This window comes from Delphinus delphis, chromosome 10 (genome assembly GCF_949987515.2).
Source record: "Delphinus delphis chromosome 10, mDelDel1.2, whole genome shotgun sequence".
Lineage (NCBI taxonomy): Eukaryota > Metazoa > Chordata > Mammalia > Artiodactyla > Delphinidae > Delphinus > Delphinus delphis.
The window spans coordinates 78269930-78297744 of NC_082692.2; the positions used below are offsets into that span (position 1 = coordinate 78269930).

A 27815-nucleotide genomic window follows, 5' to 3' on the forward strand; every position below is an offset into this window, starting at 1 on the left:
GACATTATTTTAACATTACTGGACCCCATTCTTAGAGATGTCAAAAAAAGTAAACTGAAAGAAACCATGCAGTATTTATTTTATACAGTTCAACTGGGCACAAAGTAAAGTAAGCACCTCTACAGGAAATCCTTGGTGTATGAGGTTTTTTTTTCTTACATATTAATTACTCTGGATAGTTTCTGAACTCTGTTTAATAGCAGGTCTCCTTTCTTGATAGTTTCTTGGTACTGCCAGTTCTTGCTATCAGGTCTATAAATAAATCGAAGAAAAAAATGAATTATTTACCAGTCACATTACTCCATAACAATAGCTGACCTACTTTAAAAAGAAGGCACTCTTCTTTTAAGAGTGCCCTTTATTTTGTGCAGTATTACAACTGATACACAAACTTAAAGAGTACCTGTTCGTTTCCACTATTTCATTCACTTTATCTATTTTGCAGTGTAGCCTCCCAGCAGCAATAAATCTGGAGAGTTCCCTAATTGAGAGAGAAGGGAAAAAAAGCCTTTAGCATTAGCCTTATAGACAATTCTTAGAAAAATATAAATAAACACATGATTTGCCTTTCAAGGTAACATTTTGATGCACTGCGCAGTAGTTGAGAAGATGGTCTCCAGTGTATTGCAGGTGTCTTATCTACCAGCATTAACGTGACCCTACAAGTGCCTATTCCTATGAAGCGTAGGTGGTCAAAGAATGAAGCCATTCACAGGTACAGAAGTGCTCAGGAAAAAACCTGAAGGGGTTAGAAAAATTAAACATGAGGAAAATAATGAGCTTTACTGGGGCGGGAGAACCTGATGAAACCATCCAGTCTCCTTCCACTTAACCTTTCCGGAGCAGGGAACTCTAAGGATTTTCAAAATCCTTCAGAGCACAGAGGGAAGGAAAGCTTTCCAATTATTTTTAAGACGGAATAACGTGCCACAATAAATTCGGATTAGGAATGTGAAAAAAGGCATTTGTGAGTATATCCCGTCACAACCCAAACCCCCTAATTTAAGACAGTTACTTAAACAACAGTCACACACCTGGCTCCACAGCAGCATCAGCAGTGAAGCCCGCCATCCAGGTCTGTCTACCACCATATGACACAGAGAAGAAAGAAAATGCTCAGAAATGCACTAGAGCTACATGAAGACAGCTTTCCAATGCTGCCGAAGAGAATAAACGGAAAGCTGACTCCTTTAAGATAATCCATTTATAATAGAATGATGTTAAATTTGGAGATTAATTAGGGGGAGTCCTCCTAATTAAGAAAAATCTGATTCCAAATAAAAATTATGTGACAGATTACTGTCACAGACACTAAAACATCTTGATCCTAGCACATAAACACCAACAGGAAAGGAACTCCAAATCTTAAGAACCAAATCTCGAACGGAAGTGCCATTTCAAGTCAGTGGGGAAAGGTTGGCTTACGGAATGGTGTTGAGGCAGCCTAATTATCACAAATGCCAGAAACCATGTAAGGAGAAAACGATAAACTCGATTATGTAAAGACAATTTCTACATAGCAAAACACTACCAAAATCAAGTCCAAAACCAAATGAAAACGTGGCTAAAAGATGTTTGCAGTATGTCGTTGCCACTGGTCAGTCAGTGGTGAAAGCCCCACTATTCCTTTTCAATAAGGAAATGTGCAATTTTGGAAAATCTGGTGATGGGCTTGAACGATGGGGAAGTTATGCTAGTGAAGATTTTAAGCTAGAGGTTATCTTAAAACTAGTGAGAACTATGTGTAACAATGTTTATAGAGCATGCTGTAGTGCTGTACTCATTAAAAATTCAACTGTTGGTTTTTGAGTTATGTTACTGAGTGGCTTTAGGTAAAAATCTAAAAATTAAAAGAGATCAGCACTGTTTCTAAACTCACTTGTGTTCATTTTCCAGCAGTGTACATAGTTGCATCTCCAGAGTGCAGCTGCAAAACCCACTGGCACCGAAGTACACAGAGAAAACTACCCAACCAGATATAACCAGCCTTGTGAGTCCTAAACCAGATCCAAAGAACAGCAGGGGAGAAGAATCTTAGGAGAACAGCACTAGACTTGACGTACAAGCAAACTCTAACTCAAGAATGCCCTGAGGTAAGACCTCCCAGTCAACTGCTGACACCCAGGCTGACAATTCCACTGCTTCTTCCCCTGCCCACCATCACCAGACTAGTTCAGCCCTTCATTTACCACCCCCATCCCCCCCCGCCCCCGACGAGACTCTAAACAACTTACAACATCCCTTCAACAACTTTACAACATCCCTTCAGATCCAACCTAGTATCTTCCTCCCATGCTTTGCTCTGGACCTCCCTGTGCCCATCACCACACGTTCCATCCCGTGCACCTAGGCTGCTGGTTTCTCAACCATGCTCCTAAATCTATCTCTGCTATTTCCTCCATCTGAAATGTCCTTTTCCCCACCACTTCCTATAAAAATCCTAAATACGCAATGACAGCCAGTCTCAATGCCCACGGGAAGCCATCTGTGGTGTGCCCATTTCGGGGGCACTTTTTCTGACTCCTAGTTATGCTCACTCTGAACTATGTACACTAAGAGTAAGCAGAGTCTCCTTTCTGGTTACACCACCAAAGTTTAACTACTTAATGCCCTAAATCCGTGTTCAAGTCCCATTCCCTAGGCGACGTTTTTGTTGCCTCCCCGTGTGCTAATCAATCAAACATATCCCAAGATGACTCATCTTCCCCAGACCAACCACCTACCAACAAAATGGGAGAATACAGCCCATGGGTATGGTTTCTAACCTTACATATGTCAACAGAAGGCCTGGTTTATTCAAATAATGGCCTGGTCCCCTTCTCCGACAATATCTTATTAAGTCTAAGGAAGTGGAAGTACAATCGTTGTTCAATCATCCAAAATCATTTTAGGAGGGAAGAAAACAATCTGTGAAAACCCAGGCGTGAATCAGATATTTCAAAGAAGGCCTTTCTGGTAACAACAACTGCAGCTCGGTATGTACTTGACAACCTCCGCCTCTAAAGCTGGTCTGAGACCATGGGGAACAATTAAGAAATACCACCAGAAATGTACCACATAGCATCAATTCAGATGCCGTTGTAATGACTAGCAGAACACTGCAGTGTGTCTATCTAACTGGTACTCCCCTGCTTCTGTGCATCTTATCCACAGCTTCAACTGAGCCTCGCACTGCTCCCAACCAGTGGACACGGCTTTATCACCACCACAGCACAGTTAAGAAACTAAAGGCTAGGAAGCCAGACCAGCCCCTGCTTTTTGTGCACTGCCCACCACAGGAAGCCACTCCTTACACTGCCGCATGAGAAGCACGTTTACAACACTGCTCTTGGGCAGTGGTTACCAATTTCACACACGAGTTCAATTCAGAAGTGAAACAAAACCAAACCAACCGAGGGAACGCAGCCTTCTATTTTGGTATGGATAGGATAACCAACAAAAACCACCATCACTGCCTCTTTTTCTTTCACAGAAGAGAAGGAGGACATTTCTGGCTCCATAGTTTGGGTACGGTTAAGATCTGTGCATTTTACTGAACGTAAAGATTACTCAAAACCAACCCGCCCACCCATAAACAAGCACCCCCCAGTCATCTATGCATGCTAAGATGACTGGGGGTGAAATGTACTGGTGTCTGACACTTCCTTTCAAGCGGTTAAAAATCAGATGGAAGGTGATAAAACAAATATAACAAACAAAATGTTAATAAATTACAGAATCAAGGATCTATGGGAATTTACAGTGTAACTCTTTACAATGTTCATCATGTTTGAAATTTTTCATAATAAAATATTAGAAAAAAACCCAAAATGGCTAAAGAGAGTGTGGTCTTTTAAAATGAAATGCAGCTTCATTAAAAAGTGCGTTTTTCACTGTGAGCCACTGCAAACTACATCTTCAAAGTTAAAAGGCTGATGTCTGGGAACCACTTAAATATCTAGATACCCCTGGACAGCTCACATTCTGAACATCTACTTCTCCCCAACTCTACACCCACTACCCTGCGTCCAAGACACGGGGACATCTCCTCCATGAGCTGCTGAACAGACCACCTGGTCTCCCCATCCAGTGTGTGTTAAGACAGCATGGAACCGTGTTACCCACCGGAGGCTTAAAATGCTCCAGTGGCTCGCCACAGCGCCTGGATTAAAACCCAAGTTCCCCACCAGGCCCTACACGACCGTACACCACCTGACTCTCCCACGGCTACCCCTCTACCCCCACTACCATGCTGCAGCTACGCATCTTTCTGTGCCACTGTATTATCTCTGTAGACTCACTTCTATCTGAATTGACTTACAAGTTTATTTGCTTACTTGCCAACTCTCCCCATAACTAGAATGAAACTCCATGAAGACAGAGACCTGAAACAATGCCAACCCATTCAGTTAAGGCTTTAATACATATTTGATGAATCTGATTCAAGCGCTGGAAGTTCCATTTTGAACAACCAGTTTGCCCAGAATTGCAGTAGCAACCAAAAAACTGAAGGCATTAGCAGAGGAAATAGCTCTCTATCTATCTTATACTTCACACTAGGTCCTAAGAGTCACTGCTGTAGCAGCAGTGTGGCTCACAAAGACGTAACAGAGACGACTTCTGCTCCAGTTACTATTAAAAGTAGACTTCTGTCCCATCTTTGCTACTACGGTAGAAACACATGAAAGCAGAGATAACGGATATGATTGTTTTTATATTGAAAGGAAAATTCTTAGATCTTGTTTTTATAATTGAGGGAAGCAATGTAAATGGAGAAAATATACAAGTTCACACATGCAAAGGTAAGTGTAAAAAGTAAACTGACATGATGTTATTTAAACTTACTGATCAATGAACTCCACACCAACACCAAAGGCTTCTGCCATATAGCCCAGGGTTAATGACCTGTATGACTCGAGCAGCTGGCTGTATGCGTGAATCCGCATCTCTCTCACGTAGTATCGATAATGAGGAGCAAAAAGCCAGTCCTTTTTCATTTCCTGTTCCACAACAGCTGCAATGAATAACATGACAATTATAAGGACCTCCCTTTGGATAAACTGATTAAACTGGAGGATGGATTTATAACATGATAGAAATTAACAGCCTTTATCTACAAAGTGTATACAGAGTATTAATGAGCAATCCACACACACACGTGCAAATTATTTTACTGAACATCTACTACTATCTATCACTGTTCTAAATAATGAGGATACGGTAGGAAACCAAAAGACAAGATCTCTGCTGCCACAGCAACTAAATTTTCAAAGAGAGGAGATAAATAAATGAACAAATAAAGAAGGTACTCTGAAAAGAACGAGTTCTGTAAGGAAAATAAAACTGATGTGATAGTGAACAGGAGGGCTTCCATGGGATTGGAGTCGACAGGAGAAGACTTCTCTGAGGAACCTGCCCTGCAGAGAGCAGGAGGCTTAGAGCAACACAAAGAATGCAAAGATCCAAGGCAGGAAGAGCCTGGCTAAGCCCAAGAGCAGAAAGGAGAGCAGGTTCAGAACGTAGCAGGAGGACAGCTACAAGGATACAGAAGGTAAGCAAGACAAAAGATTCAAGAATATACTTACGTTTCTGGCTTGAACAAGATAAAAATCCCTGGAGAAGGAGAATTTTTCTTTTTTTTTTTTTTTTGAGTTGCTTTGTGTGTGTGTGTGTGGTGGGGGGGGGGAGGGGGGAGGGAAGGATTCATACATTACACTTCAGCAGGGTTGAGGTGGATTCCCCTGTCAGACACCCAAGTCAAAGATCCCAAGGCTTGGGTCTGATGCTCACTGGCAAGTGTGGGGCTGGAGACATGAATCTGGAAATCACTGCCATCCGTATGTATTTGATGACAGAATTATAGAGATAAGGGCAATGACCAAGCCTGGGCCAGTTAGTCACTGAGAGGCCTAACAAAGGATGAGGCAGTAGGTCCAGAGAAAATACATTATTTCAATACACTGAAGTTCTAAGGTCCTTAAAAAAGGATAACTGGCAGTTGCAAGGAGTTCTGCCTGTTTGATCTGCCACTACATACACAGCGTCTGATGCCCGACAGCCACTTAAAAATACTGACTCAATACCAGCTATTTCTAAAAGACATACAGATACATTTTAAAGAAAAAAAAAAACTACTTACAAAACTGCATGTAAAATACACCCACACATGTTTAAAGGTGTTACGTGCTTATACGTCTGGATACAAATGCCCTTGGACGGACACCCTTGGAACGTGAAATCAGTAGTTGCCTCTAGAGAAATGACCTGGGCAATCAAAGGCTAGAGAAACTTTTTCTTCTTTCTATGATACAGTTTGAAAATTTTCCATGTATACAAAAAAAACTGGGGTTTTTTTTGGTGTGTTATTTTCTGATTTTTAAAGTACATATAATGAATAAAAGTTCTGGAAGGATATATAACAATCTTAAAATGTTTCTATTCCGGAAGAACTCTGTGTATGTGAACGTGTAAATGAATTTGGACCTAGGACTGTCTCACCTCAGTTTATTTTTAATTTTTGAAAACCATCAGGTATTACCCAGAAAAGGATGCTATTTTATCTTTCAAATAAAATATTTTATAGTACAAAGTCTATGTATATTTGGAGAAGCAAAAAGGCTTATTTATATATAAAACCAAATAAATGCTACATGCCTTAGTACATAAAAGGAGAGAGTAAATGATACAAATGATGACTGTTGTCAAAAAGATTTAACTATCTGTCCTTTGTATTTTAAATATCTGGGAAATCACGAGCAGGCACCAGGCCCTGTCCCCGCTGTCCCAGAAGTGTGCGAACAGCAGCCACCCATATGAGACCCGCCACAAGGCACCAAGTGCTAATTAACCCTGCTATACCGGGAAGGGCCACTATACCTGCACACCCATATCGAGTGGATAACAGCCAGCACACGCTGAGCAAAGAGGCAGCAAGCATCCAAACTAAAAGCCACCACTCGATGCCAGAGAAGAGGGCAGAGTAGAAGGCCTTGAGCTCACCTACTCTCGCAAAAACACCAAAATCACGGCCGCTGAACAAGCGCTGATAAAGAAGACTGGAACCTACCAACACAGATATTTCACACTCAGTGAAAAGAAGCCACAACAAGACGGCAGGAGGTGCACTGTTGTGACATAATCGAATCCCATTCCTGCCAGGCGAGTGACCCCCAAACTGGAAAATAAATATATCACAGAGGTTCTCCCACAAGAGTGAGAGTCCTGAGCCCCACATTAGGCTCCCCAGCCTGAGGGTCTGGCACTGGGAGGAGGAATCCCAAAAGCTTTGAAGGCCAGTGGGCCTTGAGTACAGGAGCTCCACCGGACTGGGGGGAACAGAGACGCCACTACTTGGAGGGCGCACACAAGGTTTCATGTACACTGGGACCCAGCACAAAGCAGCAACTCCACAGGAGCCAGGGCTAGACCTAACTGTGAGTCTTGGAGGGTCTCCTGGGGAGGCAGGGGCTGGCTGTGGCTCACACCAATCACTAGTCTCTGGGGGGAGGCCCCAGAGACTATTGATCAGCATGAGCTCTCCCGGAGGTCACCATTTTGGCATCAAGACGTGGCCCTACCCAACAGCCTACAGGCTCCAGTGCTGGAAAGCCTCAGGTCAAACAACCAGCAGGATGGGAACAGAGCCCCACCCATCAGCAGACCTGCTGCCTAAAGCCATACTGAGCTCCCAGCCACCTACAAACACACCCCTTGACACTGCCCTGCCCACCAGAGGGACAAGACCCACCAGTGAGCAGGCACCAGTCCCTCGCACCAGGAAGCCTGCACAAGCCTCAGGACCAACCTCACCCACCAGAGGGCAGACACCAGAAGCAAGACGAGCTACGATCCTCCAGCCTGCAGAAAGGCGACCACAAACAGAAAATCAGACAAAACGAGACAGCAATGTGTTTCAGATGAAGGAACAAGATAAAAATCCATAAGAACAACTAAATAAAGAGGAAGTAGACGACCTACCTGAAAAAGAATTTACACTAATGGCAGTAAATGTGATCCAAGATCTCAAAGAGAATGGAGGCACAGACCAAGAAGTTACAAGAGATGTTTAACAAAGAGAAGATTTAAAGAATAAACAGATGAACAACACAAAAACTGGAATGAAAAATAAACTAGAAAGGATCAGTAGCACAATAACTAAGGCAGAAGAACGAACGAGTAAGGTGGAAGACGGAATGGTGGAAATCACTGCCACGGAACAGAATAAAGAAAAAAGAATGAAAAGAAATGAGGACAGGGCTTTCCTGGTGGCGCAGTGGTTAAGAATCCGCCTGCCAATGCGGGGACACGGGTTCGAGCCCTGGTCCGGGAAGATCCCACATGCCGCGGAGCAAGTAAGCTCGTGCGCCACAGCTGCTGAGGCTTCGCTCTGGAGCCCGAGTGCCACAACTACTGAGGCTTGCGCGCCTGGAGCCCGTGCTCCACAACAAGAGAGGCCACCGCAATGAGAGGCCCGCGCACCACAACAAAGAGAAGCCCCCGGTCGCTGTGCAACTAGAGAAAGCCCGCATGCAGCAATGAAGACCCAATGCAGCCAAAAATAAATTAATTAATTAATTAAAAAAAAAAAAAAGAAATGAGGACAGTCTCAGAGACCTCTGGGATAACACTAAATGCACCAACATTCACATTATAGGGGTTCCAGAAGAAAAAAAGAGAGAGAAAGGGCCTGAGAAAATATTTGAAGAGATTATGGCTGCAAACTTCCCTAACATGAGAAAGGAAACACTCAAATCCAGGAAGCACAGAGAGGCCGATACAAGATAAACCCAAGGAGGAACACTCCAAGACACATATTAATCAAACTAACAAAAAGTAAAGACAAAGAAAAAATATAAAAAGCAACAAGGGAATAGCAACAAATAACATACAAAGGAACCCCCATAAGATTATCAGCTGATTTTTCAGCAGAAACTGCAGGACAGAAGGGAGTGGCATGATATATTTAAAGTGATGAAAGGAAAAAACTTACAGCCAAGATTACTCTACCCAGCAAGGCTCTAGTTCAGATTCGATGGAGAAATCAAAAGCTTTACAGACAAGCAAAAGCTAACAGAGTTTAGAACCACCAAACCACCTTTACAACAAATCCTAAAAGAACTTCTCTAGGCGGAAAAGAAAAGGCCACAACTAGAATCAAGAAAATTACAAATGGAGAAGCTCACTGGTAGAGGTAAATACAAAGTAACGGTAGGAAATCATCCACACGTATATATTATATCAAAACCAGCAATTGTGAGGAAAGTACACAGGCAGGATATTGGAAATGCATTTGAGATTAAGAGATCAGCAACTTAACACAATCCTGTACATATACAGACTGCCATATCAAAACCTCATGGGAATTACAAACCAAAAATCTACAATAGAGACACAAAAAAGAAAACGCAATCCAAACACATCACTGAAGACAGACATCAAATCACGAGAAGAGAACAAAAGAGGAAGGAAAGAAAAAAAGACCTTCAAAACCAAATCCAAAACAATTAACAAAATGGCAATAAAACATTCATACTGATGATTACCTTAAACGTAAATGGATTAAATGGTCCAACCAAAAGACAGATTGGCTGAATGGATATAAAAACAAGACTCGTATATATGCTATCTACAAGAAATCCACTTCAGATCTAGGGACACATACAGACAAAGTGAGGGGATGGAAAAAAGGTATTCCATGCAAATGGAAATCAAAAGAAAGCTGGACTAGCAGTACTCATATCAGATAAAATAGACTTGAAAATAAAGACTTGCAGGAGACAAAGGAGGACACTACATAATGATCAAGGGATCAATCCAAGAAGATGTGACAGTTGTAAATATATATGCACCGAACACAGGAGCACCTCAATATATAAGGCAAATGCTAACAGCCATAAAGGGAGAAATTGACAGTAAGACAATAATAGCAGGGGATTTTAACATCCCCCTTTCATCAATGGACAGATCATCCAGACAGAAAATCAATAAGGAAACACAGGCATTAAAGGACACATTAGACCAGATGGACTTAATTGATATTTACAGAGCATTCCATCCATCCGAAAGCAGCAGAATACACATTCTTCTAAACATCCTCCAGGACAGATCACATCTTGGGCCACAAATTGAGCCTCAGTAAATTTAAGAAAAGTGAAATCGTATCAAGCCTCTTTTCCAACCACAGCGCTATGAGATTAGAAATCAGTTACAGGAAAAAAACTGTAAAAAACACAAACACATGGAGGCTAAACAATATGTTACTAAACAACCAATGGCTCACTGAAGAAATCAAAGAGGAAATCAAAAATTACCTAGAGACAAATGACAATGAAAACATGATGGGCCAAAACCTTTGGGACACAGCAAAAGCAGTTCTAAGAAGGAAGTTTACAGCAATACATTCTTACTTCAGGAAACAAGAAAAATCTCAAATAAACAACCTAATCTTACACCTAAAGCAACCAGAGGAAGAACAACAAACAAAACCCAAAGGTAGTAGAAGGAAAGAAATCAGAGCAGAAATAAATGAAATAGAGAAGAAAAAAACAATAGAAAAGGTCAATGAAACTAAAAGCTGGTTCTTTAAGACAAACAAACTTGCTAAACCTGTAGCCAGACTCATCAAGAAAAAAAAGGGAGAGGACTCAAATCAATAAAATGAGAAATGAAAAAGGAGAAGTTACAAGGGATACCACAGAAATACAAAGGATCATAAGAGACTACTACAAACAACCACATGCCAATAAAATGGACAACCTGGAAGAAGTGGACTAATTCTTAGAAAGATACAACCTTCCAAGACTGAACCAGGAAGAAATACAGAATATGAACAGGTCAATCACAAGTACTTAAATTGAAACAGTGATTTAAAAACTTGGAACAAACGTAAGTCCTGGCTTCACAGGTGAATTCTGTCAAACATTTAGAGAAGCATTAACACCTGTCTTTCTGAAACTCTTCCAAAAAATTGCAGAGGAAGAAACACTCCCAGGGTCATTCTATGAGGCCACCCTCACCCTGACACAAAACCAAAGATACCACAAAAAAAAGAAAATTACAGGCCAGTATCACTGATGAACATAAACACAAAAATACTCAACAAAATACGAGCAAACCAAACCCAACAATACACTAAAAGGATCTCACAGCATACTCAAGTGGGATTTATCCCAGGTATGCAAGGATTCTTCAATATCCACAACTCAATCAGTGTGATACACATTAACAAACTGAAGAATAAAAACCATATGATCATCTCAATAGATGCAGAAAAAGCTTTTGACAAAATTCAACACCCATTTATGATAACAGCTCTCCAGAGTGGGAATTGAGGGAACTTACCTCAACATAATAAAGGCCATATATGACCAACCCACAGCTAACATCATTCTCAACAGTGAAAAGCTATAAGCGTTCCCTCTAAGATCAGCAACAAGGCAAGGATGGCCACTGTCACCACTTCTATTCGGCATAGTTTTGGAAGTCCTAGCCATGGCAATGAAAGAAAAAGAAATAAAAGGAACCCAAACTGGAAAAGAAGTAAAACTGTCACCGTTGGAGATAACATGATACTATACATAGAAAATATGCTACCAGAAAACTACTAGAGCTCATCAATGAATTCAGTAAAGTTGCAGGATACAAAATTAATACACAGAAATCCTTTGCATTCCTATATACTAACAACAAAAGATCAGAAAGAAAAATTAAGGAAACAATCCCATTTTCCATCACATCAAAAAGAACAAAACACCTAGGAATAAACCTACCAAAGGAGACAAAAGACCTGTACTCTGAAAACTGTAAGACCCTGAAGAAAGAAACTGAAGATGACACAAACAGATGGAAGGATATATACCATGTTCTTGGATTGGAAGAATCAATATTGTCAAAATGACTGTACTACCCAAGGCAATCTACAGATTGAGTGCAATCCCTATCAAATTACAAATGGCATTTTTCACAGAACTAGAACAAAAAATTTTTTTACTTTATATGGAGACACAAAAGACCCTGAATAGCCCGAGCAATCCTGAGAAACAAAAACGGAGCTGGAGGAATCAAACCCTCTGACTTCAAACTATGCTACAAAGCTACAGTCATCAAGACAATATGGTACTTGGCACAAAAACAGAAATATAGATCAACAGAGCAGGATAGAAAGCTCAGAAATAAAAACTCAGGCACTTATGGTCAATTAATCTACAACAAAGAACGCAAGAATATACAAGGGAGAAAAAACAGTCTCTTCAATAAGTGGTGCCGGACAGCTACATGTAAAAGAAATTAGAACATTCTCTAACACCATACACAAAAATAAACCTGAAATGGATCAAAGACCTAAATGTAAGGCTGGACACTATAAAACTCTTAGAGGAAAGCATAGGCAGACCACTCTTTGACATAAATCACAGCAATATCTTTTTTGATCACCTCCTAGAGTAATGAAAATAAAAATAAGAATAAACAAATGGGGCCTAATTAAACGTAAAAGCTTCTGTACAACAAAGGAAACCATAAACAGAAGGAAAAGACAACCCACAGAATGGGAGAAAATATTTGCAAATGAAGCAACCTACAAGGGATTAATCTCCAAAGCACACAAACAGCTCACACAGCTCTATGTCAAAAACAAACAAACAAACAATGCAGTCAAAAAATGGGCAGGGCTTCCCTGGTGGCGCAGTGGTTAAGAATTCGCCTGCCAACGCAGGGGACATGGGTTCGAGCCCTGGCCCAGGAAGATTCCACATGCCATGGAGCAACTAAGCCTGTGCACTGTAACTGCTGAGCCTGTGCTCTAGAGCCTGCAGGGTTGTGCCCATGTGCCTAGAGCCTGTGCTCCTCAACAAGAGAAGCCACTGCAATGAGAAGCCTGCTCGCCGCAATCAGAGGAAAGCCCACACGCAGTGACAAAGACCCAATGCAGCCAAAAAAATAAAAATAAAAATGAGCAGGAGATCTAAATCAACATTTCCAAAGATGACATACAGATGGCCAAAAAGCACATGAAAAGATGCTCAACATCAGTAATTATCAGAAAAGTGCAAAGCAAAACTACAATGAGGTATCACCTCACAAGGGTCAGAATGGCCATCATCAAAATGTCTACAAACAATAAATGCTGGAGAGGGTGTGGAGAAAAGGGAACCCTCCTACACTGTTGGTGGGAATGTAAATTGGTGCAACCACTATGGAGAACAATATGGAGGATCTTTTAAAAACTAAGTATAGAACTACCATATGATCCAGCAATCCCACTCCTGGGCATATATCCAGAGAAAACCATAATCTGAAAAGTTACATGCAACCCAATGTTCACTGCAGCACTATTTAAAACAGCTAACACATGGAAGCAACCTAAATGTCCATTGACAAAGGAATGGATAATGAAGGTGTGGTACACATATACAATGGAGTATTACTCAGCCACAAAAAAAGAATGAGATAATACCATCTGCAGCAGCACGGATGGATCTACAGATTATCATACTAAGTGAAGTAAGTCAGACAGAGAAAGATAAAGATATGGTATCACTCATACGTGGTATCTAATTTAAAAAAAAAGATACAGGGCTTCCCTGGTGGTGCAGTGGCTGAGAGTCCGCCTGCCGATGTAGGGGACGCGGGTTCGTGCCCCGGTCCGGGAAGATCCCACGTGCCGCGGAGTGGCTGGGCCCGTGAGCCATGGCCGCTGAGCCTGTGCGTCCGGAGCCTGTGCTCCGCAGCGGGAAAGGCCACAGCAGTGAGAGGCCCGCGTACCGCAAAAAAAAAAAAAAAGATACAAGTGAACTTACTTACAAAACAGAAACAGACTTACAGATATCGAAAATAAACTTACGGTTACCAAAGGGGAAACGGGAGGGGGAGGGATAAATCAGGAGCTCGCGTTGAACATACACACACTACTATATATAAGATAGATAACCAACAAAGACCTACTGTATAGCACAGGGAACTCTACTTAATATTCTGTGATAACCTATATGAGAAAAGAATCTAAAAAAGAATGAATATATGTATATGTATAACTGAACCACTTTCCTGTACGCCTGAAACTAACACACTGTAAATCAACTATACTCCAATGAAATTAAAATATTTTTTAAAAATAAAAATAAAAAACTATCTGGGAAATGAGTAAATTTTAAAAGGTTGCCAGTAGGGATGGGGAAGATGGGAAGAGGTTACCTTAACCATTCAAAAGTTTCCAAAAGCCATCAATTTCATCACACTAGGATAGCACTTCCCCCCATTTTTCTCTTAAATTACAGTTACACAGAGCACTCAATAACATACAGGCACTGTGCTGGTGTCAAGATCACTACAAAGGAAAAAAGCGTAAGGTCTACTCTTAATTATCTCAAGTAGCAGTAGAGAAAAACTCTAAAAAAGAATCACAAAATAATTTGCTGTTTAAAAAATGGGGCAGGGAATACCCTAGTGGCCCAGTGGTTAGGACTCTGCACTTTCACTGCCAAGGGTGTGGGTTCAATCCCTGGTCGGGGAACTAAGACCCTGAAAGCCACGCGGTGTGGCCAAAAAATAAAAAAAATAAAGATTAAAAAAAATTAAATAAGTAAGTAAAAATAGGGCATTTGACCAATAAGCACATGACAAAATATGCAGCATCACTAGTCATCAGAGAAATGCAAATCAGAACCCCGTAAGATACCACGTCACACCCACTAAGACGCCTATGATCAAAAAGACGCACGATAACCAGTATCAGATGTGGGGAAACTGGAACTCTCACACACTGCTGGTGGGAATGTAAAATTGTGTAGCTGCTTTGGAGAACAGTTCAGCAGTTTCTCAAAAAGTTAATCAAAGAGTTACCATATGACACACCAATTCCATTACTAGGTATATCCCCAGGAGAAACTAGACATTGTGTCCACACAAAAACTTGTACATAAACATTCATTACAGCGTTATTTATACTGTATCCATCACCTGATGAACGGATAAATAAAATGTGGTATATCCATGCAATGGCGTTATCATTCAGCTCTCAACTGAATGAAGCACTGATACACGCTACAGCACGGATGACAGTAAAAGCATTATGCTGGGCAAAAGCAGCTAGGCACAAGAGGCCACATATTGTGTAATTCCATTCATGTGCAATGTCCAGAATAAGCAAATCCATGGAGACAGAAAGACCAGGGGCTGGAACCAGGAACGGGAAGTGACTGCTAATGGGTAAAGAACATCTTTTGGGGTGATGAAGATGTTCTGGAATTAGTGGTGTGGCTGCACACCTTGTCGATATACAAAAACCACTGAAATTACACACTTTAAAATACTGAATTTTATAGTGATTGACATCTCAATAAAAAAAGAGGATGGGACATAAAATAAGACTAGGAATGCAGAGAAGGGATTTTTAAAATTTTTGGACTTAAGGAAGAAGGGAAAAGCGCCACATTTGAGCAGAATAATGACGAGATCCACACGCAGAAAAAAGGGAGAAGGGCAATTCTGAAGTACAACCTTGGGTGCAAACCCACCCATCGTGCACATATGGGAAGACAGGGCCATGCAGGTCGTTCACACTTGAGGAGCCCTGTTCCCACACTGCATGACGGGAGTAGTATGAATTCCCATAAAGCAGCCTAACTTTATGCAGAAAGCACTCCATAAACACTGGGCCAAAACCTACTCCAAACACAGAAGACCATCATTTGGAGTCCTCCTAACCCATGTTTTGTAAATTCTACCTACTTATTAACCAAATACTTACTGAAACTTGCAGCACAAACAAGAGAATTATCAATGCCAAGTTATTTAAGTTTTAGGAAAATCATCTGGGAAGGACCCTTGGGTTGAACACCGCAAGCACTTTCAACAGATTTTCTCAAACAACATCCCTTGAAAATGATTTGCAAATCGGCACAAAGATTTAGCTGTTGCATAAATAACCCATTGTTGAATTCAACTCAATTAACATCAACTCAATCAAACGGAGATTCAAGATCTCAATTCTAAAACTCAGTACTTCGAACCATTTGCTCACTTTCTGCCTTACATCCCAGTAAGACTCTAAACCAGGGGTCAGGCAAACTTCCTCGGCAAAGGGCCAGATGGTTGATATTTTTAGCCGCTGAGAGCCATAGAGCTGTCATGTAGTTTTCTTTGTCCTGTTTTCTTAAACGATCCTTAAAAAATGTAAACATCAATCTTACCTCCTGGACCACACAAAAGCACTTGATCAAAGTCTGCTAACCCCCCTCTAAACAAGATGGGCAAAAGATTAGCTGTACTGACCAAAGACCTACAGCTGTCTGCACACTATATTTTTCATGTATGTGAAAAATCATCTTAGGTTATCTGCAAACAGGGTCAGGAATAAGATGAAGACAGACAGTCAAAACGAGCAACTCTATCCTTACCTAATGATTGGAAGAAAACTGAGTAACGGCATTCATAGAGTGAAAACAGATACTGCCGAACTGCCGGAAGACTGTGCAACACTTCCAGAATCTCTGCTCCTTTAATTACCTAGAAATTTTTTTAAAAAACAAATACGTGCTTTAATGATTTTTGTGTATTTAAGGTGTATTTTTGTGTATTTAAGGGGTATTCTTTAAATATGATCCGGTCATTACCTTTTCCCTGAGATCTGGTCTTTCTAAAGCAATCATGCTGACATAGACAGTGTAAGTCACAAAGGTTTTATAATCCATGAGTTCATAGGATGTAAACGTTGAAACAGTGTCAAGGAAGAGTTCAGCTGCCTGTTTGAAATCACGAATAGCCACACAATAAAGACCTTGATATACTTTTAGGCGGTTTCTCCGGTCCCAGTCTCCTCCTTCCTCTATCAAGCTATAAAATACAAAACAGTAAGGTGACGATCTGGAAATAAACAGTGCCACTTTTTACAAGTTTTGTGTTATTATGAAAGAGAAAACAGCTTTTAACAACTTAGACCAAAAAGAAAAATTTAAAGAGAACATTTCTGTAAGTAAGAACATTAATTATTTGACCAAATTTACTAGTTGGAAACAAAAAAAACAGGTAAATTTCTTACATCAATTTCTTATCTGTAGCATCATAATTTAGAGGGAATAAATCCCCACTGCTAAAACGCACCTTCTGGGGACTTCCCTGGTGGTCCAATGGTAAAGAATCCACCTTACAATGCAAGAGACGCGGGTTCCATCCCTGGTCAGGGAACTGAGATCCCACATGCCCTGTGGCAACTAAGCCCGCACGCCGCAACTACTCAGCTTGCGCGCCTCAACTAGAGAGCCCGTGTGCCGCAAACTACAGAGCCCATGCGCCCTGGAACCTGCACACCACAGCTAGAGAAGAGAAAACCCGCATGCCACAACTAGAGAGAAGCCCACACACCACAACGAAGAGCCAGCACGCCACAACAAAAAGATCCTGCGTGCTTCAACAAAGATCCCGTGTGCCGCAACTAAGACCCGACACAGGCAAAAAATAAATAAATAAAACACTAAAAAAATGAAAAAATAAAATTCACCTTTTGGCCTTTTCTGTGTTCCGTGTAATGAGGTCATTATCCATGTAAAATAAGCCAATTCTAAGGAGATAGAACACAATATCCAGTCGGTGACCCAGGGCCACGGTTTTGTCATATGTCTTGCGAAAGGCTGTCAGAGCACCTTCCTGTCAAGAGAACCAAGGCAACAGGTGAGAAAAGGTTAAAAGTTTCAAAAGCTAACAGCTGTCTAGGATTTTCTTAGCAAGGAGTTGGGGAAGCATGTAGGAGTAGAGATAGAACAGTATGGCCATGAGCTGATCTTGTTAAAGCCAGGGGATAATTGCAATGGGGCTCCTTATACGATTCTCTCCACTTTTATAAAAAACACATCAACTGTGTCTAAGCATATACTTATATTCTAGAAAACAATGGAAGAAACACATTCATAATTCATTCACCATTATTTCAGTATTCTTCTTTGTTCTATATTTTTTCCTTTAACAATTACAATACACTACTGTAAAGTTACTGTAAACTGTCAATCTTATCACCTAAAGGGTAATAAATATTTTATCTTAATCACTGACTACTAGAACACAATTGAGTATTTAAATATACAATTCTATCTCAAATCATTGTGGAATAAAATGTTTTTATTGCTTTTAAAACATGAACATGTGGGACTTCCCTGGCAGTCCAGTGGTAAGACACTGAGATTCCACTGCAGTGGATGCGGTTTGATTCCTGGTTGGGGAACTAAGATCCCACAATGCCACGTGGCCTGGCCAAAAAACAGCAAAAAAAACTACCACTACCACCACCAGCAAAGAAAAAAAAAAAAAAAAACCAAAACAAAACCAAAACAACCCACCCCCCAAAACAAAAAAATGAACATGAATAAAATCATTTGTTTATACTTGGTACCTTTTAGTATGTGTCTGGCTTCGTTTTACGTAATTATTAGTTATGCCTCATACATTTCTAAAAAGAGACTGGCAGGACAGTAATGGGCACACCCAGTACTAAGATCTCGGTTTTCAAATACTATCCCCCAGTAAAAGAAACCAGGGATCCTAGGAGAAATGGATGGTTCCAGGTTTGGAGAGTGAAAATAACAGGTGAGCCTGTGACATCTTGTTTTAAGGAAGACCAAGGAGATCATGTCAAAAGGACCAAGAAACCATCTTGAAGGAACCTGCACTAACAAACTTGTAACAAATTGAGCACCGGAAAGAATAATGACTGTAATCAATACACCACAGTGAATAATAAAAATGCACTAAGTCCATTATTTAGTAATAGTACACAAAATAAAATATTAAAACAAGAAAGTAAACAGGAGGGAAAAAAGACAACTCTTCTTTTTAGAAGAAGGCTATTTAACAAATACGGAACATATTATTAGAACATCACCGATTTACAACCCCCTGATGTTGATTCAAACATCCTTGTTGAAATTCCTTAAGGCCTGAATCAAAAGCTTTAAGTTTCTCATTCACGTGTAATAATTCATCCTCTTTAAAACCAAACCAAAGCAAACCACACACAGCCTAGAAAGCCACACAAACTATTAGCTATTTTTAAACTGTTCTGTATTTTCCAACTTTTTACAATGGCCAAAGCTTCTTTTTTTCCAAACCCTAAATTTATAATCAGAAGAAAAAAACTTGTTTTAAATTTAAACTAAATAATAATAGCTCGTACCATTTAACATTTCAGCACTTTGCAGCAGGGACTAGTCTAAGCTCTTTGCCCCTAGGCACTATCATTATCCCTATTTAACAGATGAGGAAACTCATACAGAGGAGTAAATCATATAATTACTGAAGTCAGAAATACAACCCAAGCAATCTTATCCAAGAGCTCACACTATTTAATTTTTTTTATATTGACACCGTGTCATCCATTACGTAAATACTTCAGGGTGCACTGCTTAAAATTAGGACATTCAAAGCCCATCCTCTTAACCACTATTACAGAACTACTAAGTTAAAAAACTTAAAAGATCCAATGCTTGTGGGTATCCCTCTTGTGCCCTGATAGTGGAGTATAAATTACGTTGGCTGCTGTGAAGGAGGACAGGCCACACATACTAAGATAAAAACTGTTCTTCGTCCCAGAGATTTCATCTCACAGAATACACCTTAGAGAAACATGAGCATATATACACAAAGAGGCACACACACAGGCATGTGTTTACAGCAGTGGCTTGTCCTAGCAAAAACAGCTGAAAACAACACACATACCCAACCACTGAATACCTAAGTAAACTACAGCATAGCCCTACCATGGACTACTGGCTAGCAGTCAACCAGAATGAGCAAGATTTAGGAACATTAACACGGGAAGTCACTCAGATATAATGCTGAATGAAAAAGTAAACGGGACAACATGAGTACACTACGATTCCATTGATGTAAAACAAACTTTTTAAACCAATACTACCTAATTTCTACAAGTACATACACATGCCTGGAAATGTACAATAAAAGAATTTAAAGGATTATCTGAGGAGATAGAGAATAAAGAAAAACCAAATAGAACTTCACCATTAACTATAATATTTTAGTTTCTTACAAGGAGATGATTATCTGTGTAAACAATAATTTTCAAAATGCACCAGAACCAATGCTTCCCAACCAGGATACGTTACAAAAGTGAACTACTGAGAATGATCCCAATTTTGTAAAAACAATAAATAAACAAACACCTCCGAACAGGCACTTTGTTTTATTGGCATAGAGAGGGAGGGGGAAGACTACACACCGGTGGCTGTCTGGGGGCAGGTGACAGAATGGGTGTAGCAAGAAGACTACTAACTTTTTCTTTATTAATTTTTTGCACTGATTCACTAGTTCAGGCAAGCAGGTTACCTCTGCACTTGGTGGAAAAGGACGTTAGTTTTTAAAATGAGACATTACTAACCTTGCACAGTGCCCATTTCAGGCTCTACAGAGAGGGGAGGCCATCTCACTTACCTTGTCACCTATCCGGCAGAGGTACTCGGCCTTTGCCATCATCGCGTCTCGGATTTCGCTCTCTCCCAGATTCTTCTCCGCATCTTCCAGCTCCTCGTCCAGACGTTTCAACTCGTCTTCATTTGCCTTCTTCATTTTACTGAGCAGGTCCACGTCCATCTGCCACTCAAGGGATTTGCACAAGGCTTCGTAATAAGGAGCCATGTCTGAGAGCGAACGAGAGGGATGTGGCTTAGGAGTGAGGCCCCGTCCTGCCCTAACCTCAGTGTCTACCCACTCCTTCCTCGTACACGACTGCGAGGTCATCCACCAGTCGCCTACCTGCCAGGAGGAAGGAACAGGACAGAGCTTGGTAAAGGGCTGGGCGGTCAGCATCAGGGCCAGGCCTGTCACCGCCGCCCTCTACTAGGGCCGGGGGGAGGACAACCTCGGTTTGCCTCTCGGCGGCTTCTGTTCTCACAGAGTCTTCCAACAAGGGAAAGGCTAAGCTTGTTTACACACACACACACACACACACACACACACACACACTCAGACCCGTGCGTACAAGGGTACAGGGCCCGCTGCCATTCACTACTAGGAAGGGCGAAAGGAACCGACCCAAGTTTCCCCTCCACCCGCAATGCTGAAGTCCCCGAGACCAGTCGCTAATGACAGTAAGTCATGTCTCTCTTCCGTGCCTGGCACGGGGCTCAATACCTCGGGATCCGCCCGCCCCCCGCCCCGAGGCTGGCCCCAGGGGGGGAGGCGCACAGAGACGCAAACCTCTGAGGGCAAGGCTGGAGGTCCCAGAAGGCGCCCCCGACAAAAGGAAAGCCCCGAGGGGCGCAAAGGCCAGGTCTGGTCTCGGGGACCCCGTCGCAGGGGCGCCCCGGGGTCGCGAGCCCCGTTGTGGAAAACCCCGCAGGCTCGGGAGCGCGGGGCCGCCCAGGCCTAGGCCGCTGACTCGGCTCTCGCGCCGGCCTCACTGTTATCGCGGACGGCTGCCATCAGCTCGTCGCGCACGGCCGCGTCCCCGCGGTGCTCCGGCAGGCTGAGCAGGAAGCGCAGCTGCGCGATGCGTAGGTCCGGATTCTTGGGCAGACCCTCCTCTTCCAGGTTCTCCAGCGGCATCGCAACGGCGAGGGTAGCGGCTCGGAACAAACAGCAACTCAGCCCGGTCCCGTGGCGGCGGCGGCGGCGGCGGCGGCGGCGGCGGCGGAAGTGGAAGGAGTCCGCGACTGCGCCCGGACGCCTCCAGCCCGGCTTCCGGTCCAGGGTCCCTCTCCGCCCATAGCGTCTCCTGCTGGACACGCCCGGGAATGCGTCACCCGTCCCGAATGCGGGCGCCCTCGTGTGGTCGCCGGTGGCTTTCCCTCGCTCTCAGCCACGAGAGTCCCAGAGTGGGTTGTGCCCAACTCCAAGGCTGGATTTCCCTCTCCCCACTGGTAACCATTAGTTTGTCTCTATATCTGTGATGGCTTTTACTTTTATGTGCATCTCATTTGAATTCTCCCAGTATTAGGAAGTAGTACTATTAGCCCATCTTGTAGATAAGAAAAATGAAGCACAAAGAAGTTAGGGAATATGACCAGCCAAGGTTATGCAACAGCTACGCCTGAATTAAAAAACCTCTGTCTGCAGCTCGAAAGCTCATGTTCTTTCCGCTCTTTTCAGAAAACGGCTCCCAGAATTCCACACTCTTAATACCAAAGCACCATTACTTTGTTTATGCAGAATTTAAGTCGTTGCGTGCCTGTGTTTTCAGCCTCTCTTTGTTCATGTTGCTGCAGAGTCTTCAGAACTGGTAATGGTTACAGGAAATTCCACCTAGTGGATTTTCATAATTTACTTTTACTCTTCCCTCCGTTAGAAGTGCCTTTAGGTTGTCCAGGGTTGTTATTTTCCTAATATAAAAACCATGATGAACACCTTGGGATGTACACAGCATTTCATATTTTACGTTTTTTTTTTTTCCTTAGCATAAATACCCAGGCAGGATTAATAGGCACAAGGAAGGAACTCTTTGTGATTTTCAAATATTGAATATCCAGTGGTTTTCAGAAAGAGTTAAACCAGTTTACACAGTCACTGAAACATTTGGGACTGCCACGTTCTCACCAGCAGAAGGCATTACCATAGGTTTTTAATACTGCATCTGTTTTGGTAAAAGTAAACATTTTGAAGGCAACTCAAAAGACAGAGAAAATGTAGAGAGCACAGAAAAAATTACCAGCACTCCTTCATGTTAAACTTTTGGTGAAGAACTCTGTAAACCGCTTGCATTCGTTCATTCATTCAGCAAACATTATTGCACAGCTGCAAAGTACCAGGCACAGTTTGAGGCACTGGGAACACAGCAGTGAAGACCATGAAGGCCTTGTCCTCGGGGGAACGTACATTCTAGAGACACTTAGCTTCACTGAAATTCACCTAGATATATATTAATAGGATCATTCTAAACTTGTACCTTATAAACTGCTTTGTTCGCCCCACCATGTATGGTAGATGTCTTTCCATGCCGGTAAATATGGATTGACATCATCACTTCTAATGACCACATAGGATTCCATTATTTTTATGTACCAACTTTTCCCCTTTCAATCCTTAATTGATATCAATTTGAATCATTTTCATTTTCTCACTCTCGTAAACACCCTAGGGTTGACCATCTTACATGCATATATTTTCACACGTGGGTAATTATTTCTTACCCCAAATCCCTAGAAGTGTAATTGCTGAATAAGAGGGCTGAACGTTTTGCATTTTGACATAGTATATAAGGATTAAATTATTTTTCTAAAAATTATACACCAACTCACATTCCCACCAACATTAAACAGAGGGCCTGTCTCCCCCTTTGCCAAGACATTTTTATCACCCATTTTAATCTTCGGCAACAGAAACAGTGTTGCTTTCCCATTACATTTCTCTTATTAGTATGACGCTGAATTTCTCTTCACAATTGTACTGACGCTATATATTTCCTCTTTGATGAAATGCCTATCTTGCTTTATCAATTCCTCTACGAAATCTTCCTTATTGATCTGTGAGCACTCTTCATAGCTTAAGGAAACTAAATGCTTGTCAACTGTTGCAAAATTTCCTCTAGTTATTTTTCTACATTTTTATGGAATTTTTTTCAACATAAAAGTTTACAGTGTTTATGTAGTTAAGTTTGTCATTCTTTGCCTTATGGTCTCTGTTCTTATTGTCAAACCTTTCCAACACCATGGTTTGAAAAATATTCATCCATGTTTTCCTCTGGTATATTTATGCTCTTCTTTCCTTCCTCCCTTCCTTCCTTCCTCCCTTCCTTCCTTTCTCTCTCTTTCTCTTTCTTCACTTAAATCTTTGATCCATCTGGAATGTACATCTAAAGAGAAAGGTATATCATATTTAAAATATTTTTACAATTTACTAGGGGAATAATATATATTTATAATATATATATTTAAACTATACATATATATTTTAATATATATTTTAATATATATATTATATATATCTATAAAACCATATTTTCCAGCCCAGAATCTATTACTTGACATAAGATTTGACAGCAAAGAATATTTGCAATTAGCTCTATCTTAGGGACATAAGCCCGTTCCCAAATGCCTATCCTCCTTTATGGAACTCTCAGGAGTGGCAGCTGTGGTCATGTGACCCAAAGCTGATCAGATGAGTGAAGCTGAGGGAAACTGATTCATTGGCTGGTTAGCAATTCATGACCAATTTGTCTTGTCTCAACTAGATGAACTGGTTGGGCAGATTCTGTTTTCTTCTGGAGAATCCGAACTAGGAACCTCCCTGACGGTGTTCAGAGAGAAGCTGTCAGGAGAGCCACCACCTGAGTAAGAGTTCCAGAGAGAAAAGAGAAAACTAAGACGAGAGACACTCTAGAGCTGAACGACACCACGTTTCTAATTTGAAAGAATCCACTGAGTACCCAGCAACAGGGATTTCTTTTAAAGTCGCCCCACTGTGAAAACTCAGAACAGTGGGCACAACAAGAAAATGCCAAGGGTTAAAGAGAAGAAAAAACAAAGTCACTTAGGAAGGAATGAGCATCAGAATGGCTCATATCTTCTGAAATGGGACACTGGGGACCATGAAACAGGGCCTTCAGAGATCAAGGTAAAATGATTACCAGCCTAGAATCCCATACTCACCCTTTACTGTGGAATGAATATGGGCATTTGAAGACCTACAAAAATCTCAAACATATCTCCCATCTGTCCATTCTCAGGAAGGAAGTCGCAGAGGATGAACTCTACCTAGAAAATGGAGAATCCAACCCAAGGGAAGAGGAATCCCTGGGATGGTATAAAGAGAGAGCTCAGGGAATGGACAAACAACAAGGTGCTACACACAGTGAACTGTATTCAGTATCTTATGACAAACCATAATGAAGAAAATTTTTAAAAATGTATATATATTAATAACTGAATCACTTTGCTGTACAGCAGAAATTGACACATTGTAAATCAACTATATTTCAATTAAAAAAAAGGTCTGGCAAAGCATACATCAAAATGTTACCAGTAGTTATCTTTGGGTGGCAGAATTATATGCAATTTTTCCTTTTTTTAAAATGAGGTTCCTGCTTTTTTCCAATGAAGAAAAAAAGAGAGATCTCAGGATGACAACCTTGTCGATGACCTCGAAAGCTCCAGAAAGACTGGAGCAGGAAGTGGGTTCCCCGTGATACCTCTTTTTCTTTCTCCCCCTCTCTCCTCTTCACATTCACTTCCCTAGGAAATCATACTCACAGTAACTTCAAAATCTACCCAGAGTCTGGCCGCTTTCCACCATTTCTCCTGCTAACACCTGGTCCACTCCGCCACTCTCTGCCTCCTGGATCTTGGTCTCCTAACTGGTCTCCCTGCGTCGCCCCTGGTGCTCTTCTTGACAGACCAATCACCATGGTGTGATCCTTTTCAAGTTCAAGTTCCCCTTTACAGTGGCCCACAAGGCCCTGCGAGATGCCGCCTCCCAATGTCTCTGTGTTGTCCTCTTCGACCGTTCTCCCCTCACGCATCTGCTGCACTCCCGTCTCCTAGCTATGGCCTGAACACAGCAGGCACATTCTCACATCAGAGCCTTTGCCACGACCATTCCCTCTGCCTGGAATGCGCTTCCCCGTGACCCGCTCATCCCTTCAAGGCTGCTCAAATGTCACCTCTCCCAATTCCTCTGTTCATAATATCATTAGCGCCCCCCCTTCCTGCACTCCCAATCCATCTTGACAAGCTCACTTTTTTTTCCCATACAATGTACCAACATCTAAAATAATATGTTTTATTAGACTTATTGCTTATTTCTATCTCCTCCAACTCCAATGTAAACTCCAGGAGGGCAAGAATCCTATCTTTCATGCACATTCAGCGCCTAGAAGATGGCCTGGCACCTAGTAGACACCCACACACATTTCTTGAATCAATGAATGAATGAATGAATAGAGTGGAGGCTTCTAGAAGGGAATCTCCAAAAAGAAGAAACAGATCAAATACATGATGAGTTTGAAAATACTGAGAGTGTATTTATACTCTTGCCTGAGAGTCTAGGTCTGAGATAGGAACTTATGCCCAAACTATGCCCAAAACCACAAGACAATTATTAACCCCAATTGCACCAAAGTTGTACAGGAAAGAAAATATAACTCTGAAATAACTCATGGCTCAATTGTGAATAACATTTATGTCATTATAACAATGTAAATGGAAGCAAAGCTAGGATAAAAACAGATTGAGAAGATGGAGAGCAGGCGTGGAATTAATGAGAGCAGGATGGGAAATCCATGGAAACGACGGGCCCAGCAATTAGGAATGGGGCCCAGACCACTGTGCTCTCAATCAGCACAAATTCTTCTGCCTTCATGTCCTTTTTTTTTTTTTTTTTTTTTCAGCCAGGACTGAAACTTTTTCAGAGGATCTGAGAAAATGTGTGTCTGCACGGAGCTTTACTTTTCATGGTGGGCAGTTAAAAGTTAATATCTAAGACTGGAAAAGAAGTTCAAAAGCAGTACAAGCACGTTGTTTAGAAAGACAGGGGTCAAACCCCCAAGACAAGGTTAAAAGTGGTGGCCTCTGGATGTGGGATACTATTGGGGAAGGTGCTGGAAGCCAGGCACTGTGGGTTTTTTCAAACCAAACCTTTAAAAACCATATACTACTTGAATAATTTGAAGAACACATTTAAATATTTGAGAAAAGCAGTCAAGACTCTGCATTTTTGTTTGAAGGCTCTGCTTTGGAATTTGTAATTGTGAAGGTCTGGAATCTGCAAATCTCTTTGCCTCCTTAAACAATACTTCTTCCTGGATACATGATGGGTGTTTTTTCTTAAATGTGTTACTCATTGTGGACACTTCTGGAAACCCGTATCTCTGGTGGAGATTTTCCACTTGAGGAATTACTTTAACCCCACAGACAAGAGGGTGAACTCTGACGGCGATGAGCATTCTTGGATGAAAACAACAGACTGATGACAATGAACGCAGGAAAAATTTTGACTTTTATACTTGGGATGCTTTTAGTTGTCATTTATTCTTTTTTTCACCTCACTTTTCACATTTTTATGTGAAGATAAATCTCTCAGGGAATTATGTGAAAATCCTCACTTCTGTCGTTTGATTTATGATTTCAGGTGAAGCCCAGCTTTAAACAAAATCCAGTATAAATTATTAGCCAATGTTTTAAAACCTGGAGCTAAGACATGAAGTATTTCAATTCAAAGAAGGGGGAAGATAAATTCAAGTCCATCAGCAAAGAACTAAAGTATCCTCCCAACCTCCCAAAAATGATCATCAGAGACTCAGATTTTTGATAAGGAGTGGATGTATGATCAAAAACTCATTATTGGGCTCCCCTGGTGGCGCAGTGGTTGAGAGTCCGCCTGCCGACGCAGGGGACACGGGTTTGTGCCCCGGTCCGGGAAGATCCCACATGCCGTGGAGCGGCTAGGCCCGTGAGCCATGGCCGCTGAGCCTGCGCGTCCGGAGCCTGTGCTCCGCAACGGGAGACACCACAACAGTGGGAGGCCTGCGTACAGCAAAAAAAACAAAAACAAAAACAAACAAAAAAAAACTCATTATTAAGTTTAAGGGAAAACCTGTATACATAGTCAATGAGGCAGAGAGAGCCGTTTAAATTATACACGACTGGTATTTTCTGGTTTCCAATTCTTCCTACTGTAGATTCATAACCAAACTTTGACTGCAATTGCCCAGAGACCTAAATCACAGGGGATTCTGGGACTCATCGCCAGGTGCCAACGCTCTCTGAGGCCACGTGCCCAGCTCCTGCTGTCAGGCTCTCTGCTCGGCACAGAGGAGACACATTTCTAGTCAGGTCTGTCTTCGTCTTTGCTTTTTAGCACCGTGCCCACTAATTGCAGAGAAATCAATGGAACCCTGAACGGTT

The 27815-nt window shown here is 41.7% G+C and overlaps 2 protein-coding genes across 2 annotated transcripts in view; one reads left to right on the plus strand and one right to left on the minus strand.

The window, feature by feature from the left end:
• ATXN7 (ataxin 7) overlaps window positions 1–3991 on the plus strand; it is a 139540-nt gene extending 135549 nt beyond the window's left edge. The window contains exons 17-20 of the transcript XR_011246647.1: window positions 575–715; window positions 1897–2093; window positions 2892–2975; window positions 3154–3991. The gene's annotated coding sequence lies outside the window, so the exon portion shown is untranslated. The remainder of the gene's footprint in view (window positions 1–574; window positions 716–1896; window positions 2094–2891; window positions 2976–3153) is intronic.
• PSMD6 (proteasome 26S subunit, non-ATPase 6) lies at window positions 56–21620 on the minus strand. Its single transcript, XM_060022840.1, has 8 exons — window positions 21381–21620; window positions 20413–20618; window positions 17474–17619; window positions 16590–16809; window positions 16374–16482; window positions 4825–4993; window positions 404–481; window positions 56–252 (listed from the first exon to the last, which is right to left on the minus strand). Exons 1-8 carry the CDS (start codon window positions 21523–21525, stop codon window positions 156–158), a joined length of 1170 nt encoding a protein of 389 aa, XP_059878823.1. The 5' UTR covers window positions 21526–21620; the 3' UTR covers window positions 56–155.
• Window positions 21621–27815: the final 6195 nt, after the last annotated feature.